Raw genomic sequence first — 20,642 nt, forward strand, 5'->3', positions numbered from 1 at the left:
GCAGAGAGAACATTTGGTAAGTGGGCGGCTGAACACTCTGCACAATTTCATGACTGGGGGAAGAGATGCTCTGGATCACAGAACACTCAAGTAGAAAAGGAACTTTCAAATCTAACTAATGCAGAAACCTCTTTTCTGACCATTCTGAAAGATGCCCATTTAACCTCTGCATGAGAATTTCCAATGATTTGGAAGCGATTCTGGGGCAACCGACCATGCGAGTGGCTGGTTCTCTTTTTAAACATTCTTTATTTACTAAAATAAAATGTGCTTCCCTGAAATTTCACCCATTTGTCTTAATTTTGCCTACAGGTAGGGCTGAAAAAAGGATGTCTATACCTATTCTAGGAACCCCAGGAGGCAAGAGATAGTGTCTCACTCCTTCTTTCAAAGGCCAGCCCTATATAACTGAACAGTCATCACAAATAACCACCACCAAGTCCCTACTTCGATTTTTAAATCAAAAGAGAGGATGCTGGTACCACATCAGTCTGAAAGGACCCTCGCCATATTATCTGGTTTAGCATACTGAGCCTTTATTATTTTATTTAGAAAACAAAACTCTCAAGCTAAAATGTTCAAGAACTACTACCATCCTATCAGATATTTCGTCAATCTTTCTTAAGACAGTAAATCAAATCTGATAATCACGTTTAGGACCACAAACAGCCTCTCCCTTCTGATACAGCAGCAGTATGTGAAAGCTTTTCCCCTCACGTTCCTACCACAACACTATGCAATTCTAGCATGAGCTGAAGGTGTGGCGTGTGAAAGTGAATCTCCTAATAGACACTGGCTTCTCCCTTAGCAGAAAAGGGAGTTAGGACATTACTAAGCCAGTCACGATATCCAAATGTTCAAGCAAAGAATCATCACTTTTTATAACTACCAGGCTGAGTTGCCCCTTCATCCACCCAAGACCAGAGCGGTCAGATTTAGAACAGAATTTTCTACTAAGCTAGGCTGGCAACAGGACACTCATTCTTCTGGGTGGAAGACTGACTCCTTGACAGTAACCTGTCTTTCAAGAAGGTAATCAGGGTCACCTATCACACTTGATAGGATCACTCACTGATCAGGATCCTACCTGGCCAAAGCCTCCCTGCCACCTTAACACACAATCCATATTGTTCCAGTCTTTAAAGTTCATTCTAGTATTTCTGAAACTGTGGTTCTTAAACTGATTGTGGGTGATAAAATCAACTTAGTGATTTGAGACTAGCTTTTTTCGTTTGTTTTTAATGAAACAGAGTAGTCAGGATCAATTAATTATGCGCAATCTTCAGTTATGTGTGCATGCATGTGCCTGTGCACTCCACGTTGATGGAAGCTTGTGCATTCTGGGCTACCATCAAAAATGTCATACGGTCACTAACTTGCTTAACTGGTTTGTTTCTATCCAATTTTCAAATTTACTGGCTCTTTTGTTATCTTTAATTTACTGTTAAAGATATATAGTCCATTGTATTTCAGATGTTATACTTTTCCACTCTAGAACATCCCTGTTATTCTTTCTGCACTAAAGCTTCTAATTCTCTACTGACATTCATTGTTTCAGTTCACTATATGCACATTTTCCTTTACATTTTTGAGTATAATATAAATACTTTATAATACTTTAAGTACCTTAAAATATAGTATTTTAAAATACTAATTATTTATATAAAATTTGTAAAATGTATAATTTATAAAATCATAAAATTTATACTTTTATATAATTATACTTTTTCATAATTTTAGTACAAATTTTTATTAATTTTAATTTTTAAAATAATAGTTTTTATATAATTATAAAATTATATACTTTATAAAATGCTTTATAATCCTTCTCTGCTAATTCCAACATCTGGGTGGTATGAAACTATATTCACTGGGGATTTTTCCATTTTCACTTTTTCTTCTTGAGTATAGGTCACATTTTCCTGTTATCTAGACATGACAAATGATGCACGGTATACCCTGAGTTCTGTCATATTCCTAAGAGTATTACTCTCCTAACCCCCTTTTTGGGCATGCAGTATCTTTACTGAGAGCAAACTGCAAACCTCTCCCATGCAGTAAGCAGCAGACGACATTTCCACTAAATTCTTTCAGCCTTGGTAGGGTTGCCTCGAGTTCATGCTATGCAGTGTAATTCACGAGTGAACCAGATTCTTAGAAAGTTTAAATTTAGGCTTCCCTCTCCTCCCTGGTTCTCTTCCTTTCCAGAATTTCTCCCCTGTCACTCTGCCACTGCCTTCTAGGAACACTAGTGATTTTCTATCCCAACTTAGCCTACAGACTAAAACTTTCCTAGTAATAGTCAACAACACCTTTTATAAATTTCAAAGTTACTACTAACAGACTAGATCTTTAATGGTTCTCAACACAAAAATGATAATTATGTGACATGGTAACAGCTAAAGTTACTGTAGGAATATTACAACATATAAATGTATCAAACCAACAGGTTGTACACTTAAAACTTGCACAATGTTGCGTGTCAATTATGTATCTCCCCTACTCTCCCAAAAAAGGCAGTGGGGGGGCGGGGGGGAGATTTTCCCAATGCAGTGAGCCTTCTTTCAAGGACCAACAACCTCCTCCGCTCACTCTGGTTATCTCTGTGCCCTGGTCACTATCTAATGTCTGCAGGTGGTTTCTGGCATTCTGTCAACAATTTATTAGTTGTTATACATGAAAGGGTTGGGCCCAAAATAGCTACTCACTCAGCATCAGACCACAACTGTAATACTTAACACTATACAAGGGTGAGACATTAAATACACTCAACAAGATAGTAAATACGACTGTGACCCCAAACAGAGACCTAAGAGGTTCTGTCTTCTATTTTCCTGATCCTAGCAAAAGTCCATAAAAACCCCAATACAAGGTCTAGGAGATGATCCTAATGTGGTTAGGCTGTTGAGACACTGGATCTGGGGTGCTTTTATTTCTTGTCTCTATTTTCCAAGCTGTAATAAGTTTTCACAAATTAAAAGTGAACAATTTAAAAACATCAAGGCTGTGTGAGTCACACCTGCCCTGCAATTTACTTTAAAAACAAGAGAAGAAAAATATCCCCAAAATTACAGAGAACTATGTTATGTGTAAGATAAGATACACAGACTCTACTCAGAAGATCATATCATTAACCCACTAGAGGGCCATCAATTTCTTCCTCAATCTCTGCTACTTACAAGTTACCTAAAACATCTTTCACAACCTGGGAATAACTAATACATTTAATTATTGAGCTGGTATGATATTAAGACCTGAAAAGAGATTTTGAAGAATATGAAGGCCTTATACAAAGATATGGTTACCTTCCTTTTAACTCCAGTATCAATGAGGAAACTAAGTAAAGAGCATTTCACAATTCCAAAAAAGTAAATTCATGAAATACCCAGTTTACCAAAGTACAAAATGTATGTGCTTTAGAAACAAATTCCCCAGATTTCAAAGTGGCTCACTCTAGGGGAGTAAGGAGCCCACTAAGAGACGGCTTATGTTTCATATTTTGCAGTAGAACTCAATAGCTATGTATTACTTTAAAGAAAATAAACATTAAAAAGAAGAAGAAGAAGAAAAAAGCAGGACAATTTCTCTAGAGCTGAACTACTATTTAATCGTTTCTTCTGGAAAACAGTCTGTGTAATTCAAAGCACATACCTTGCAAATTTGTGCTGACTCAACACAAGTACGTTGCCTCGAATTTCTGCTACAATTTTACTTTTATCCTCAGGACGACCATGCTCCAATACATGCTGGATTACATAATTTCCATACTGATCCTGTTTCAAAAACAACAGAAAATTTTAAATTTATACAGACAAGCTCTATGCTACCTAAATTCTGACATTAATCAACATCTATCTTCTTTTAACACCATGATGGCTTACCTGAATACTAAAGAACACATACGGAATTTTTAAATGGATAGGTAGTGACAATTTTTCCCTATCATTACAAAACAGGAACACATCATTACTAGACAATGGAATGTTTCTCTATATATTTACGCCGAAAGGTCCTAGTCAGGGATTTCAAATAAAGAGCCATTTTTCTAACAAATGTACAAATGGGTCTCTGCACCTGTCTTTAACAAAGAAAAGCTGGAAACACTGGCAACACCCAATTAAATAGCACCACAAGCACACAATGGAGATACTCGTCTAAAGTGAAAGATGTGTTTAAAGAATAAGTGTGTGAGCAAGGAATTCCAAAGGCACAAATATTTATTTGTAAGATTTAAAAACTTAAGGGCATACAAAGAATACTTTTCTTAAAAAGTGCCTATGCCTAATGTGTCTGCTTCTGGACAGTGGGATTATGGAACATTTCTTGTGTTCTGCTGCTCCTTTCTGCACTTTCAATTTTTTCTACAATGAATACTAATACATTTATAATCTCACATCTCTCAGCAAAACAAGCAAGAAGCACCACTCCAAAAATTGCTTTAAGACAAGATACTACACGAAGGAAGTGTTCAAACAGTATGATATGGGAGAAAATTTTAGTAGAAGCAAATTTAAAAAACTACAGAAATGAACGAATCCATTTAGTTCATTTGCAAAGATGAAACTGACAGACTGCATGGCCTGCCTAAGTGGCCACAGCTAGCTTACACCATGACAGGGCTCTGGCTTTTGACAGCTCCTGGCAGATCTCTTGATGACTCAAGAGCAGATCTCAGCTCCAAGGGCAGGGTTCTACTCATCACCCATATTCATAAAAGATGACCCAGGCCGGTATAAATGGACACTTGCCCAGAGCGTCAGTGGGCATTGTAAACACACGAGCCCCTCCTGGAAGGAAAGCTGTGCTGAGAAGCCGCGCCCCACCCCACCCCCAGCAGCTCCGTACCTGGACGAGCTGTTCCGTGTGCTGGTGAAGCTCCTCGAGAATTGGGAGCGTCTGCTCAGGCAGGCAGTGCTCCAGGATCCGCTGAATCACTCGGCAGCCGTAGGGATGCGTGGACAGGGCAAACACCTAGGGCACACCAACACACATAAGGAAGCCAAAAACAGCAGGTGCCACCTTCAATACTTCAGTATTATTTACACACATTTTCCCATTAACATTCCCAGTGACCTCGCGAGACAGTCATGATTATTCTTGGTATACAGATGAGAAAACCAAAGTGCCTAAGTTTACATAATGTGCCTAAAGTCTTACAGACAGGATTTTATTTCCTATTCTGACTCCAAGTGCAAATTATTAAGTATGGCATTTAAGTTCTCTCTGCAAATAATAAGGTGTGTATGGACAAATGAGGATAAATTCTAATTTCTTAAACCCATTCCAGGAATTCATAGATTTATATAAACTCAAAACTAAGAAGGACCTTCCCAAAAAGTTTATTTAGAAAGGAACAGAGAATTAATTAAGGTCATAGAAAACACAGTTAAAGAGTCCACAGAGTCAAATGATGGCTTTAAAAACAGAAAAAGGGTTTGGACCAAAGCCTGAATGCTTTCGCATAACCAATGGATAATGTTCTGAATTGAGCTGGGGTGTTTTCCAGGAAGAAGCAAGAAAGGGTTCCTCTTCTGTTGAGTCTGGAACAAGCGGAACACACAGACTTCAGATCCAGAGGACCCAGTCTCAACTCAGCCCTTCCTAGCTCAATGACCTGGGGCACCTGCACCTCAGATTTATTGTCAAGAATAGTGATAGTAACGATGAGAACACTTAATACGCTCCCTAGTGGCTCAGATGGTAAAGTATCTGTCTGCCATGCAGGAGACCCAGGTTTGATCCCTGGGTTGGGAAGATCCCCAGAAGGAAATGGTTATCCACTCCAGTATTCTTGCCTGGAGAACCCCATGGACAGAGGAGCCTGGAGGGCTGCAGTCCATGGGGTCTTAGATGTTTACCGAGCATCGGTCACAGTACCTGGTGTTTTATTCACAGCTTCATGTGCATAACTGTACACTCGACACACTGTACTGCTCTGCTCAATTGTAGCTTTATGAAAATGGTAAACACGCAGTCTAGAACAACTTATTTCACTCAGCACAGTGATTCAAATATTTATTTATAATACTATGAGCTTCTATCATTTATTCTGTTTATCCATCTGTTTAGCATAAAGTTGAGAAATATTTTTTTTGGGGGGTCTGATCCTCTCCTGATAGACATCCAGCTTATTTAGTCTTTTCTTTTATTTTATTGGAGGCAAATTATTTTACAGTATTATATTGGTTGGTTTTGCCATACATTGACATGAATTCGCCCTGGGTTTACATAAGTTCCCCCTCCTGAACCCCCCTCCCACCTCCCTCCTCCCTTATCCTCCCTCTGGGTCATCCCCGCACGCCAGCCCCGAGCATCCTATAACATGCATCGACCCTGAACTAGTGATTCGTTTCACATATGACAACATACGTGTTTCAATGCCATTCTCCCAAATCATCCCACCCTCACCCTCTCCCACAGAGTCCCAAAGACTGTGCTATACATCTGTGTCTCTTTTGCTGTCTGATATACAGGGTTATCATTTGCATCTTTCTAAATTCCATATATATGCGTTAGTATACTGTATTGGTGTTTTTCTTTCTGGCTTATTTCACTCTGTATATATTTAGTCTTTTCCTATTAAGAGACTAATGCTGCTTTAAACATGTCTAAACATATCTTGTGGTATACATGACCAAATATTTCATCAGGTATATACCTACACCGGGAATGCTGAACTTCAAAAGAGTTTGATCCCTGGTTGAGGAACTAAGATTCCACATGTCACGTGGCGTGGTCAAAAAAACAAAGAAAATGATCTACTATTTGTGGTCTTATTTTGCATTTTCATGATTACTAATGGGATTTCTTTTTCATATGTTTCTTCTGTCCAGGCTTTCAGCCCATTTCTGAATTAACTTGTATTATTCTCTCTGATTTTAAGAGTTCTTTATATATGCTGGTTATCAATTCATTGGCATTTTCCATCTTGAAAATATTCCCTCCCATTTGGTGGCTTAATCCGTTTACTTTTTTGTATATTTCAAGTAGACACAAAAAAAGGTCTTAAAAAGAGGTACTCTTTTTTTTTAATTAACTCAGAAAATCCCAAATAATCCTCAGTTACTGTTTGGGCTTCCCTTGTGGCTCAGCTGGTAAAGAATCTGCCTGCAACGCAGGAGACCTGGGTCTGATCCCTGGGTTGGGAAGGGAAAGGCAACCCACTCCAGTATTCTGGCCTGGAGAATTCCATGGCCTATATAGTCCATGGGGTCACAAAGAGTCAGACTCGACTGAGCGACTTTCACTTTCAGTGTCTGTACTCTACTTAACCATCGCTGTAACTGAGCAAACTGCAGAACCTAAACAACTCTAAAATCCCACTTTGATAGAGGCTTCAGCAGTTCACATGACTATTCCTGAAAATTTACCTGATATTTCCAATCTCCCCTCCTTTTCAGAAACAACAACAACAAAAGCTGTGGTCTGACAAAATATCAACTCTGCCTGGAAGTTGGTGGTAAAAGCACACTGGTTCTCATGACACACAATAAACAGGGAAAGGAGAAGCTAGTTCTGGTTGTGCGCCACTTAACAGAGTTCAAACCAACCTGATCATTGCCCCATCCAACGCCCCAAAATTAAGAAGCACCTCGGTGTTTCCTTAAGAGTGGGGCAGGGGCGCGGTGCGGGGGGAGGTGGACATGTAGGACCTCCGTCAACCCCTGCATTAGAAATGCAGAGTCTTCACCGCTGGACCACCAGGGAAGTCCCACACCTTATTAAAGATATACATATAGTCATACATAACCTGTAAGACTGGTTTTGTAAATCACCTAAACTTTAAAACATGATAAAAACTTTTAACTATCAAGATAATTAGTACTTATCCAAATGAAAAAACTTAACTCTTCAAATATAAGACTTAACAACTCTGATGATACTATGTCATCTTGACATGATCGGACATCTGCTTTAATGATGGAGAGAAGATCCATGGACAACTAAGGGAAGAGCTGGAGGTGCACAGAGCTAGTACCTAGTAACACTGAAGAGGACTGCCATTTCCTGCAGTCTCAGACACACTAGAAGCCCCTGAGAACACTCCCGTCGTGTTCTCTGCTCACAGTGGAAACACCCAGCAACTTGTCTCCCTCATTTCTTTACTAAGTCACTTACCTGCCCCTTAAATGCATCGATGATGAACTGCAGAGACTGGGGCTGCACACACTCGATGCACTTCTGCACCACGTGATTGCCGTTCTGGTCTTTCACACACTTCAGGACGTGGCCATCCAGTTCCCGAACCATTTCATTCTAGTTGAGACACGGAAAGAAAGCACCACCAGAATCACAGAGAGCAAACACCTGGACAGTGTACATTCTCCTGGCCAAACACAAATGAACGGAGCAGGGAATCCAGACAATGAGAGTGGGACAACTCAGCTGTGGCACTCAGACAACCTTTGCTAACAAACGAGGACTGGAGTTTTTCCACATGACAGCAAATTTCCTGTAACAATAACCAGTCTTAAGAAAAGTTCTCTAACTTGCAAAAGACCTCTTGAAGTTCCAAAAAAATGCAGTCAACTTCAAATAGAAAGGAGCCGGTATCAAATCAACTATACTGTATTAGAGACTATCACATATAATTCACCATTTGTCACCATGACAACCCTGTAAAGTACCTATCACTAAAAATGACAGTAGTTAATCTACAGCTGACTCTAGATAGGCAGACCTCTAAGTGTTTAACATGATCTGACTCATGAATCTGCCTGACAATCCTCTGCAGTGGCCACTATTACAGATAAGGAAATCAAGGCACAGAAAAGTTAGCTGATTTGTTAAAAATTTTAGCCCTGGACTCGCCCCATTTCAAACCCAAGTAATCTGACTCCTGTGTGTGGTGATAAAGATCATGTCAGCAAATGATAGTCAATTAAATACTATCCTGCACGCTCTCCTCCACCCATATATATGAATATATGAACATACTGAGTCTGAGAAGGGTTAAAACTATAGACAGTGACTGAATCAGAACTCTAGCCTGAGTCTATGACTCCAACATGATCTTTCCACCAGGCCAGTCTGACTGCGTAATCAGCTGGAACAGTACTCTCAGTTAATGAAAAGTGTCCAAAGTCAGGGAAAAATACAGGACAAGACCAGACATTATGTGGTGTGTATGTGTGTGGGGGTGATAGGGGTACCAAAAAAGAGCCACTGGGATTTTTACTGGATCCCCTCCCCAGACTCGCTGACTCAGGTCTCCTTAAGCTGAACAGCTGAACAACAGCTGGGCCCTTGCACTTTCTGCCCAATTTCTGTGCTTTATACAATGTCTATATATTAGCTACATGGTGCTGACTCTATATTTATGGTATGGGAGAAGACAGCAAACCAGTTTAAGATGATGACATTTATGAATACAATTGTCTTAAATCCTTCAGATGTTAAGCATGTAAAAGCACTAAAAGATTTTCTAATTAAAGAAATTCAAGACTACATTGCCAGGAACTAAACAAGCAATAGATTCAGGACAGTTCGTTGAAGCAATTAATCAAATGTCAGAAAAGAATAACTTACAGAAACATAATTATGAGAATGATAAATAAAGAAGGATGCCTATATAAAGATAAAACACTAGGAACAGTTCTAATAATCAAAACGAAGGGGAAGTGGCTTCCCTGAATATTTTCTTGAGCCCAAAGAGGTAAAAACTCCACTGGAGATCAATTTATTTCACCTAAAATACACTTACATCTGAAAAACATCAGTAAGTTATTTGTATTGGGAAAGGTAGTTTAGACCCAGAACAGGAATCACAGAGAAACCAGATCAGGAAAAGATACTCAGGAATATTTTACAGGGTAGAAAGAACAATGTTGGGGGGAGGGGGGCACAGGGAAGAAGAGGGAGACAAAAACTACTACAATGTAGCCACTGGATCAGAAAACAAAAAAATACAGTAAAATATTTTAAAAAATCAACAATGTATCATATTCGTGGGAGAGGGCAAAGATGTGGAAAATACCTGGGAAATCAAAATTTCCTGCTTGATTTCAGTAAGTGGGCATTATGGTCAAGAGAGGGGGAAAAGTTTCATGTTCAAAAGAAACAAGAGAAAGAAAAAAGTAAAAAAAAAAAAAGAAAGAAAAAAATTAACAAGGAAAGATTCAGTCATCACATTTTCATCCTGGAACATCCCAGGGAAAATTAAAACTGATAACAATCTGAACATTAGGAGAAAACAAACTAGTAGCCTCACCGGTGCTTCTAATCACTTATACACAACATCCTCTTCTTACCGCTGTACCTCCGGTGCTGGGCACTGAATGGAAAGAACTCCCAACCTGCTGTGTGTCTTCAACATTCCCTCCGCCCTCACCAGCATCTTGACAGGCCCATCTGAGTCTCACAGCTTAAGGGCTCTGGACTCCCCAGACTTCAACTGCCATCGCCAACACCAGCATGGTGTTTTGTTTTCAACTGGAGGTGGTGGGTGCCTCGTCTGGCTCAGAACTTGAGTCCAGAGTAAAGATTCTCATTACCGAACTCTGTTCTCAGAGAGGGCAAGTGGCTCATCATGGCCAGACCACGGTCACCCGCCTCCATCGAGAAGAGCTGGGTGAATTCAGAGCCCAAAGGCTGAGGGTTCAGATGGGCAGCACCCGAGGCTCGAGCTACTGCCTCCTGCAGACACAGTGCGGCCTGCGCACCTGCCTGGGGGCTGGTTGGGCTTCCCTGGTCCCGTGGTCTGTGTGGGGCCGGCTGGACCTCCTCCATGACAGCTCTGAGGCCGTGAGCCTCTTCAGGTGCTTTCTGTGTCAGTTCCCACTCACAGCACACAACACCTCAGATTTCTGTCCCATTTTTTCTTGTCTATCTCCTCTGTAGCCTGGACTTCTCCTCCTACAAAGCCGCCCCTCAAAGGCGTGAGCACAGGCGCTCCCGTCACCCTTCCCCACATGTGCTCTGTGGGCAGTGCTCAGTCTCGGCCATCTCTGTGCTGGTGGCTGGCACACAGTGGGCACCAGATCAGTGTGCCAGACCAGGTGCTGCCTTAGGCAAGAGCTCATTCAATAAATGGTGGGATGAATGAGTAAGAGGGTCCAAGTGAAGAAAACTAGAAGGTTTAAGTTGGAAAAAGTTTTGTTTGTTGGGGTCATGTCAGGTACAAGAAATTGACAACTTTACTTTCTTCACCTTTTGCCAAACGAAAAACCCACCTCTAAAATTACACCTACTAAAGACTCTACTCTGGTCAAAGGGAAGAGTGTTTGAAACCACTGGTTTTAACACAAGACACTTGATTCACTATAAATTTACAAAATTAACTGCACAATTCATGCTTGCCATGCACAGAAGGCAGCCACAAGCACCAAAGAAAAACTGAGAAAACTAAAGACTGACAAATTTACAAGGTTCACCACACGTACCATGAAGAAACACCAAACACCAAGAGAGAAGTTAAAGGGGAAACTTACAATTACCTGCTGGTCTGAGGGAATAAACTCAAGAGCTTTCTGGATAACACGGCAGCCATACATCTGCAGTGCCAATGACAGGACGTGGCCTCGAATCCGTTCAGCCAAAGCCAGCTTCTGTTCAAGGCTGCCAAACTAGACATAATGTGTGGGTGAACACCATTACTTAGGTAGAAAGAAAGAAACCAGAGAAAGCAAAGCATTCATTATTCTGTATCAACCACTGGCATACCTCTTTTAGCCCTGTCATCTGTGATTAACTAAACCTTTTGTTTATAAAGCCTTTGTTTCTTCAAGGCAGAACTTATCAGAATCTGATTAAGAGGAACTCTTTTTAATGTTAAAAACACTTCTCAGATAGCCAACTGTAGTAGTTTCTGCTAAACAAATATGCAATTCCTCAGATGCCCTTAACTCATCAATACTATTAAATATACCTATATACCATTAATTACAAGAGCATTTACATTTATTCTAAAAACAACAGTACATATGGAAGACACTGTTTATTATTAAGGCTTCAGACAATGTCTGAGGGATATTTAAGGATTTCTTGCAGCAAACCTACATCACTTTAGGTGTCTGAGTCTGTAAGTTGGAAGAACCGAAGTTCCTTCATTTTTGTGAAGTTTAAGCCAAAGCACACATGCACACTCTCTTCTGAATAGTATATACTGTTCTACACTACTATAAGAAATGATAATGTCTGTTTATACAAGTCAACAGGATCAGGGGGAAAGTTAGTAAAATCGAGGGGTATGTCTGCACAATCTTAAGTCTTCCTAGAATGTTTCTCCATCCTTGGTTTTTTGGTTTCATTTGAATAGCATATGAGACCAATAGAGACTTTATGAATAAGGAAACCCAACCCACTCATTTTCCATACAAGGGGAACTCAAGTCCAGGGACATTCTCTAAGTCAGAGAAGTTCAATTCAGAGTCAAAGAACTTAGATCTTGATGAGAAAAGTTGGGAAGATAAAGACTGTGAGTAAGCCATTTTTTTAAAAAAATCTTCATACAAACCAATAAAATAAGATGTAAGAAGATTACAAATTTCTCTTGTTGAGGGACAGGTAATGTGCAGAGTTGCTGCATTTTACCCCTGTACCAGATGCTTCATCTCAATGTTTCACTCTTTTCTGGATTTATAATAGGGTTATGGATACCACGGCTGTGTAGTACATCACAGCTACAATGGTCAGTTTAAAAAAAAAGAAATCTGTGCCTTTCTGACATTTTAGTTTAGAAGAGGAAATAGACATTAATCCAACAATCTCACTGATCCTTTCCAAAGACAATGATAACAGGAGTAGACATTATCCACATTAACAGAGGAATAATAAGGAACCGAGGCTGAAGGATCACCCATGTATCAATCCTCACGACTGTGGTTTATGATGAAAAACACTAGAGTTGGTGTTCAAAGATAATTCTCCAGGAAACCATTTGTTAAATTTCTTTTTCAGAACTTTATTGTGGCCCTGCTAAAATTATCTGACACAATTTTTTTCCTCCAAACATGACACTTTCAGTGAAACTATTTTGGCAATCAGACATATTGTGCTGGATCCTAAATGAAGACAGTGGTTCTACAAACACGTTTCTCAAATACACTAGCATTATCTGCTTGGGTATTTAAACGATGCACTTCTGCTAACCAACTGGAGAAACATTTAATCATGCTTTAAAAAGACCTCTCACACTTCATTTTAAGGACTGGAATGAAATTGCAATTCTAAAAACAGCTAATGAAAATCAAAACGCCATGGAGATTCTCTAAAGGCAAAAGACAGAAAGAACAAAGGCTTACTTCAAAGAACTTCTGAATGACATAATTTCCAAATACATCCACCATCAGCTGGTAAGCGGCCTGCAGGATTTCATTGAAGACAAGCTGGCGTTCGGCTGGTGTGGCACGCTCAAGTTTCAGCTGAATGAATCTGAAGTACAAAGTAAAAAGAGCAATCACAGCATTTTAGGAAGACTTGGAAAATATCTAAAGACTAGCTCAATTTATGTAATTTTTCAGTTCTGAAGCTATATGTATTTGTGTGCATATGCATATATGCACACACACAACTGTTACTTAAATAAATCACTTGAGCTCACTGACTTGAAGAATTACTAAAAAGAAAAAAACAAGTTATACTGTGAAGTATCCCCTATTTTAACCAAGCTTTTAAAAGTTTCAGTATATGTCACTACAACAGGACATGTACTTCCATGTGGGATGGAAGGAGAGCTGAAAAGGGGGGCAGAAACAGAGAGAAGGTGAAGGCAAGAGGCACAACACCAGGAGAACGTGGCCAGACGTTTCTTCTTAGAAACCAGTCCCAGACCAAGAAACTTAAAAGCCCATGGTCCCTGTTTCAGTCTTCAACACACATTCATATGAAGTACATACTCATGAATGATGTGGAACAGGAGTCATCTATGTGCAGTACCTTTCTAAAGTAGTAGCTACTCAGTTAGCTCAGGAGACTGTATGAAAAAAAACATGTTTTTCTCTTAATCTGGACTTTAGGATTTAAATATGAAAAATCCTTCCCCAGTAGCAAGCTGGTAGAATTTAAAGAGGAGGCAAGTTCTCTGGGAGTTTAGTGGAATCATCTAAAGAAAGGAACAGGGAGAAAGGAACGGGGAGAGAGAAGGCTGGATGATGTCATCATAACTCTGCCTTTTCCTGAGGACCAAGGTCCCTTTCTGTGAAGCCCACTGGATCAGGGAGCAGTAACCAAAGTTAAATAAGAGCATTTTCTAACCTCTGTGCAGACTCTTACTTCTACAGAAGGGAACAACAAAGGAAAGTGGTGGCAACAGTCCAAGGATTCAAATTTGCATTTGAACAGTGTCTCTTTGAGAGAAAGATTCTTAACAGTGATTAAAGTAGCAAGTATTGTACACAAGTCTTTGTGTTAGTATTTCTGCTTTTCTTGAACTGCAGCCATTCTGTGAGGTTCTCATGAACAAAGGAACACCAGGCTAATCTTTCAGAAAGGTAAAAAGGTTTGTTTCAGCATGTGATCCAGATCATTGTTGTTCAGTTGCTCAATCATGTCCAACACTTTGAGACCCCATGGACTGCAGCATGCCAGGCTTCCCTATCCTTCACCATCTCCAGAGCTTGCTCTAACTCATGTCCATCAAGTCAGTGATGCCATCCAACCACCTCATCCTCTGTCATCCCCTTCTCCTCCTGCCTTTAATCTTTCCCAGCATCAGCGTCTTTTCTAAAAAGTGTTTTCGTATCAGGTGGTCAATGTATTGGAACTTCAGTTTCAGCATCAGTCTTTTTAATGAATATTCAGGATTGATTTCCTTTAGGATTGACAGGTTTGATCTCCTTGCAGTCCAAGAGAAGGACTCTCAAGGGTCTTCTCCAACACCATAGTTCAAAACCATCAATTCTTTGGCATTCAACTTTCTTTATGGTCCATCTCTCACGGACATGACTACTGGAAAAACCATAGCTGTGACTATAGGGACCTTTGTTAGCAAAGGAATGTCTCTGCTTTTAAATATGCTATCTAGGTTTGCCACAGTTTTTCTTCCAAGGAGCAAGCATCTTTTAATTTCATGGCTGCAGCTGCCATCTGCAAGTGATTTTGGAGCCCCCAAAAATAAAGTCTGTCACTGCTCCCATTGTTTCCCCATCTATTTGCCATGAAGTGATGGGACTGGATGCTATGATCTTCATTTTTTGAATGCTGAGTTCTAAGCCAGCTTTTTCACTTTCTTCTTTCACTTTCATCAAGAGGGTCTTTAGTTCCTCTTTGCTTTCTGCCTTAAGGGTGGTGTCATCTACATATCTGAGGTTGCTGATATTTCTCCCAGCAATCCTGATTCTAGCTTGTGCTTCATCCAGCCTGGCATTTCGTGTGATGTACTCTGCATCTAAGTTAAGTAAGCAGGGTGACAATATACAGCCTTGACAGGCTCCTTTCCCAATTTTGAACCAGTCTGCTGCTCCATGTCCGGTTCTAGCTGTTGCTTCTTGACCTGCATACAGGCTTCACAGGAGGCAGGTAAGGTAGTCTGGTATTCCCATCTCTTTAAGAACTTTCCACAGTTCGTTGTGATCCAGACTACTAAATGGCTATTGTCAATCACTTTGTATCTGATGGCTCTCACAGCCTCTAAAATAAATAATAGGAAGTATACCAAAAGGCAAATTTTGTTTCATTAATTTTATAGCAATTTCCTTAGTGTAAACCTTATCTGAGGCATGGAATTTAAGGCATTAAGATTTTGGTTACCTTAAGTGCCAAAGCCAAGTCCTCACCTGGAACCATGCTGGTCTTGGGAAAACTCCATTATGTGCCCAGCAATCTCCCGCAATTGTAAATTGGGATATCGGTTATTTCGAAAATCTTCCAAAAGCCTGCTCCTGCCAGAGGGCATGACATCAGACATTCCGTATCGCAAACGGGAGGAGGAAAAAAGGGTGCTGCTGGGGCTGAAGAGGCTGGAGGCACTGCTTGCGCTGCGGTACTTGGCTTCAGCGCCTGGAGCAGCAGAGATGTATCTTCCACTGCCATTTGTGAGTCCTCCTGTTGGTTACAGAACAGGAGAACTCAAGACTCATTCTTAAGGAACTCTGTTCAAGAGAAGAAAAAGCATCCCATACATGAAATCTTGCATCACCTCTGATTTCTTTTCAAATCTGTTGCTTTTGTGTTAAGACTCAATTCTGTTAGTGCCATGATTTTTATAAGGCCAACGCACCAAGTTGGAAGAAAACTTTTGCACAAAAATTGAGAGGAGAATGCTATTAAACACTGATAGGAGACTGCTAGCAGTAATGGAGCAAGGGTTAGTGAGTCCCTTCGCAATAAATGAAATGAGGAAGAACGTTCCTGCTGTGTGAACCAGGACCAGAGAAGACAAACTGCACAGGGACGAGAGTGGTTTTTCACTCTCGTCTCTGTGGAGATTCCTGCCATCAGTGAATAATTCCCACTCCCATCTGAAACCCCTCCTTTAAAAAAAAAAGGGGTACCCAGGTTAGTCTGTTTTATACAGTAGGTCCCCCAAAAAGTTTTGAAGGCATGGTTTTGCCAGTAAATACAAGTATGAAAATCACTAAGGCAATGCAGGCCAACGATCAGACACAGGGATAGAAAAAAAAAGATATATGCTTTGAAACGGAAGGCTTTCAAGTTCTTCATCAGGAATGGGCAGCATCTAACTCCTACTGGAAGAGAGCCTGAAGTAATTGGAGTAGCTACAACTTTCAGGCCACTAACACTGCCATCTTGACTGCTGACAAGAGAATAATCACTGTGAATCCCCAGACAGAAAAAACAAAGGGAAGACTGAAAACTCTATCAAAAGGTAAAACAGAATTTTAAAAATTATGAGTATCTATTTTCTTTTTTTAAGATACTTTTTTTTTTTTAAACTTTAGATTGTACTATAAAAAGGATGTGAAGCCTTTTTTTTTTTTGGTTCTTCCCCCATTCCTACATTGCAAAGTAGGTAAGAAATACCATTCAAACCACAAAGACAGCAGATGAATAACAATCCAGGAACCATGACAGAAGTCACCCAAATGAACTGCCTGTTAACTACAGAGTTTTAATGACAGTTTGGTCTGGAGTTCAGTGGTAGCTACAAAAGTATACTCAGCTTGGATTTCTCCACAGAACTCTAGGGCCCAGTTTCAAAGGTCTGGGTCTCAATGAAAACTGTGGAACCAAAAGGAAATGGCTCACATTTTTAAATAATTAAATAAAAACTACTTACTGAGCATTTGTCCTATGCCAGCCTCTATGCTAGCAATATTTCATATCCACTTTCTATCAAATTCTTACTGGCATTACGGAAAAGGGAGTTTTAAAAATCCCATGTAAGTAAATAAGAAAATTAAGGCCCAAAGATATGAAATGCCTCTCTAAAGATACAAAACTCAAATTCACCATGGCCAGAATTTATCACAGAACTCTTAACTCCAGAGTTACAGCTTTACAAAAACCACATGATACTCCTTTTCAGATACAATTATACAGTTTTCATTTTCTAAAGGACATTGTTGTTCTTGTCAAAATTCCATAATATTTCTTAATCCAAAAGGAAAACATTTCTTTCAGCAAAGGAAGACAGGAGGCTTGTAAGAAAAAAGAACAGCAGCCATATGCCTGCTTTTTATTCCATTTCAAAAATAATTCTTTTTTCCCCAGTCTGAGAGAGGAGACAAACAGGCAAAGAGGAAGTAATCAGACGGTCAGCAGTACTGGATGAGTGTGATAATACCAAGTAAGGTGGTGAAGAAGAAGGGATGGTATGAATACACAAGGTCTTGAAACAACTCAAAGGTATTTTAAGAACTTGCTCACTAACAAAGGCACTTAGTGAAAAGTAACAAATCAACAAAAAAGCAACCAAACTCCTAAAAGGCCTGAGAAACATCCAAATTAACATGGAAGGAAGCCATATCCTTGGTTTCAAGGCTGAACTGCAGGAACCAACCCTGAGCACTGCCCTACTTCTCTACTTCAGTTACACAAGCCAACAAACGCACTTATTGTTTAAGCCATTATCAGCTGGACTTTCTGTTACTGTGGCTAAGAGCACACTGACTAATCCATAACATAAAGGGTTGGAGTGAATAACGGGCAGATTTACACATCTGCCCTGAAGTTTTGATTTGGGGCTCTGGTATCCTTGGATGCCAGACAGGATACACAAGCACACACATATATACACAGAGCTGTTATTATTGAGAAAGGAAGTACACAAATCTGAAAAAAAGTTTCTCCAGGTACTATATTATAAATGGCAAACTAACAGTTAATAGGAATATTCTACTCAGGCAAAATAATTTTCTTTAAACATTAAGCCAATGGTTAAAATTTCTGCTTAAAAAATGTGGCTTCCTGTTGTTTTTGAAAAGGTACCTGGCAAAGAGTAGACCATCATTACTTGTTGACTGTAGTTTCTTTATAGATATATAAAGGTATTTTCTAGTTCACTATAGTTTACACACCTACATGTACTTATGCCCAAACTTTCATCCCTTGGAGGTGGCCTCTCAGAGTGTTTAACACCTGTTTTAAAAAGAACATTTCATTCAGGCCCTCTAAGGGAGCCTCCTAACGATTCCACAAAGTTTTCAGTAATATTTTGACGGTGGTAGATTTCATAGAGCTATGTCCTATGACATTTCCACAGAGATCAACAGCTTAATGTTTTGTGTATATGTAGGCTTCCTGCTTCACATGTAAGGAATGTGGAAGTCACCACTTCACCCTAACAACAAGCAAAAAACTAAACAGTCTGAAAAATCAAAAATTCTTCTTGGATCCATAAAAGAGGTGAAAATAGAGAAAACCATCACCGCCAAGATCAGAGAGACAGACATAAAGGTCATCACGGCTAACCTGACCACAGACTCAAATAGACACACTGCCCAAACCAGACTAGGAAATATTGAACTGTAACCAACAAACTATCAAGTGTTGACAACCCTGAAACACACAACTTTACGACTGAGCGACTGAACTGAACTGAACTGAACTGAGCCTACTCAAACTATCCTGTCTCAATAAAGGGAGAAAGAAAAATACTAAGAAACATTTGTGAAGTTGATGGTCCAGAGACATAGGATCACTAACACAGTGAGACCTAATCTTAAGTGTATAGAACACTCCCTTCCTTCACACTTCACCATCACATTACTAAAAACCTACTTATGGCATTTCCTTTTGCTTGCTATATCAGGCAGGGCTATCAAGGCACAGCAAAAGGCAGAAAAAAATTAAAATCTGAAGAGTAAGGGCACACATCAGAAACATGTATGACAGGGATACTGAAAATTTCAGAATGGGAATTTAAAACAATTACGATTAATATGCTAAGGGCCCTAAAACATACAGCAGGCAGGAAGAGATGGGAAATGTAAGCAGAGAGATGGAAATCTTAGGAAAGAACCAAAAAGAAATGCTAGAGATAAAAAATACTGTAACCAAAATGAAGAACACCTTTGATGGGTTTATTAGCAGACTGAATACAGATGAGGAAAAGAATCTCTAAGCTAGAGGATCTATCAATAGAATCCTCAAAAATCAAAATGGAAAGAGAACAAAGATTCAAACAGAACAGAATATCCAAGGATTGTGGGGCAACTACAAAAACTGGAACACACACACAGTGGGAATATCAGAAGGAGAAGAAAGAGAGAAAGGAACAGAGGGAATATCTGAAACAATAATGACTAAGGATTATCTAAATCAATGTCAGACACCAAACTGCAGATCCAGGAAGCACAGGGAACACCAAGCAGGAAAAGAAAGCAAAAAATTATACCTCCCAACTATCATTTTCAAATTACATAAAATCAAAGATAAATAAAAAAATACTGAAAGAAGCCACAGGAGGAAAAATGTCTTACTTACAGAGGAGCAAAGGTAAGAATTACATCTGACTTCTCCTCAAAAAGCATGCAAGCAATAAGAGAGAAGAGCGTAAGTTTTGAAGGAAAGAAACCCACCAACCTAGAATTCTGTATCCTGCAAAAGTATCCTTCGTAAGTGAAGGAGAAAAAAAGACTTTCTCAGCAAACAAAAATTGATGGAATTTGTTGCCAACAGATGTGCCTTGCAAAAAATGTCAAAAGCTTTCTTCAGAAAGAAGCATAAATAACACAGGCCACAAACTGATCCATATAAAGAAAGGAAGAACCTCAAAAAAAGAATAAGTTAAAGAGAAAATTTTCTCTTATTCTTAATTGATCTGACAGACAATAGTTTGCTCCAATAGCAACAATGTATTCAATTATGCATGCTTATATCTATATCATATACATACATACACACACACACACATGCTTTTTATACAGCTGAAATAAATGACAGTAATTACACAAGGGATAGCATATAAAGGTTAAGATTATTCCGTGATTATAAAGTCCTTTTATGGCCTTATTTGAAAGTGGACCTCAGTGAACTATAAATGTATAGTGATCCTAGTCAAACCACTGAAAAAGTTGGGAAAAAAAAGGAAGTAGTCTAACTGATAGGCTATGAAAGGAAATAAAATGGAATCATAAAAAATGCTCAATTAAAACCACAAGAGGCAGGGACTTCCTGGTGGTCCAGTGGCTAAGATTCCACACTCCCAATGCAGGGTGCTTGGGTTTGACCCCTAGTCAGGGAACTAGATCCCACATGCCACAACTAAAGATTCCATGCAGCCAAATAAATAATTTTTTTTA

General features: G+C 39.5%; 1 protein-coding gene and 1 non-coding gene across 16 annotated transcripts in view; both read right to left on the reverse strand.

The window, feature by feature from the left end:
- Nucleotides 1-20,642, reverse strand: part of PUM1 (pumilio RNA binding family member 1) — a 124,871-nt gene that overhangs the window by 5,962 nt on the left and 98,267 nt on the right. For 11 of the 15 annotated variants that reach the window (XM_055398905.2, XM_055398904.2, XM_055398902.2 and 8 more), the window contains 6 exons: nt 15,714-15,981; nt 13,242-13,371; nt 11,430-11,564; nt 8,119-8,256; nt 4,846-4,971; nt 3,652-3,773 (listed from right to left, as the gene is read on the reverse strand). In XM_055398905.2, coding sequence (XP_055254880.1) covers nt 3,652-3,773; nt 4,846-4,971; nt 8,119-8,256; nt 11,430-11,564; nt 13,242-13,371; nt 15,714-15,981 — 919 coding nt within the window. The remainder of the gene's footprint in view (nt 1-3,651; nt 3,774-4,845; nt 4,972-8,118; nt 8,257-11,429; nt 11,565-13,241; nt 13,372-15,713; nt 15,982-20,642) is intronic. The other 4 variants (XM_055398906.2, XM_088844432.1, XM_088844435.1 and 1 more) reach the window with 1 other exon arrangement.
- Nucleotides 10,453-10,537, reverse strand: LOC129538742 (small nucleolar RNA SNORD103/SNORD85). Its single transcript, XR_008682285.1, has one exon. It is a non-coding gene; the product is annotated as a small nucleolar RNA SNORD103/SNORD85 (small nucleolar RNA).

The sequence above is a fragment of the Moschus berezovskii genome, chromosome 2 (genome assembly GCF_049115385.1).
Source record: "Moschus berezovskii isolate FMDL1 chromosome 2, NW_MosBer_1.0, whole genome shotgun sequence".
In the NCBI taxonomy this organism is placed as follows: domain Eukaryota; kingdom Metazoa; phylum Chordata; class Mammalia; order Artiodactyla; family Moschidae; genus Moschus; species Moschus berezovskii.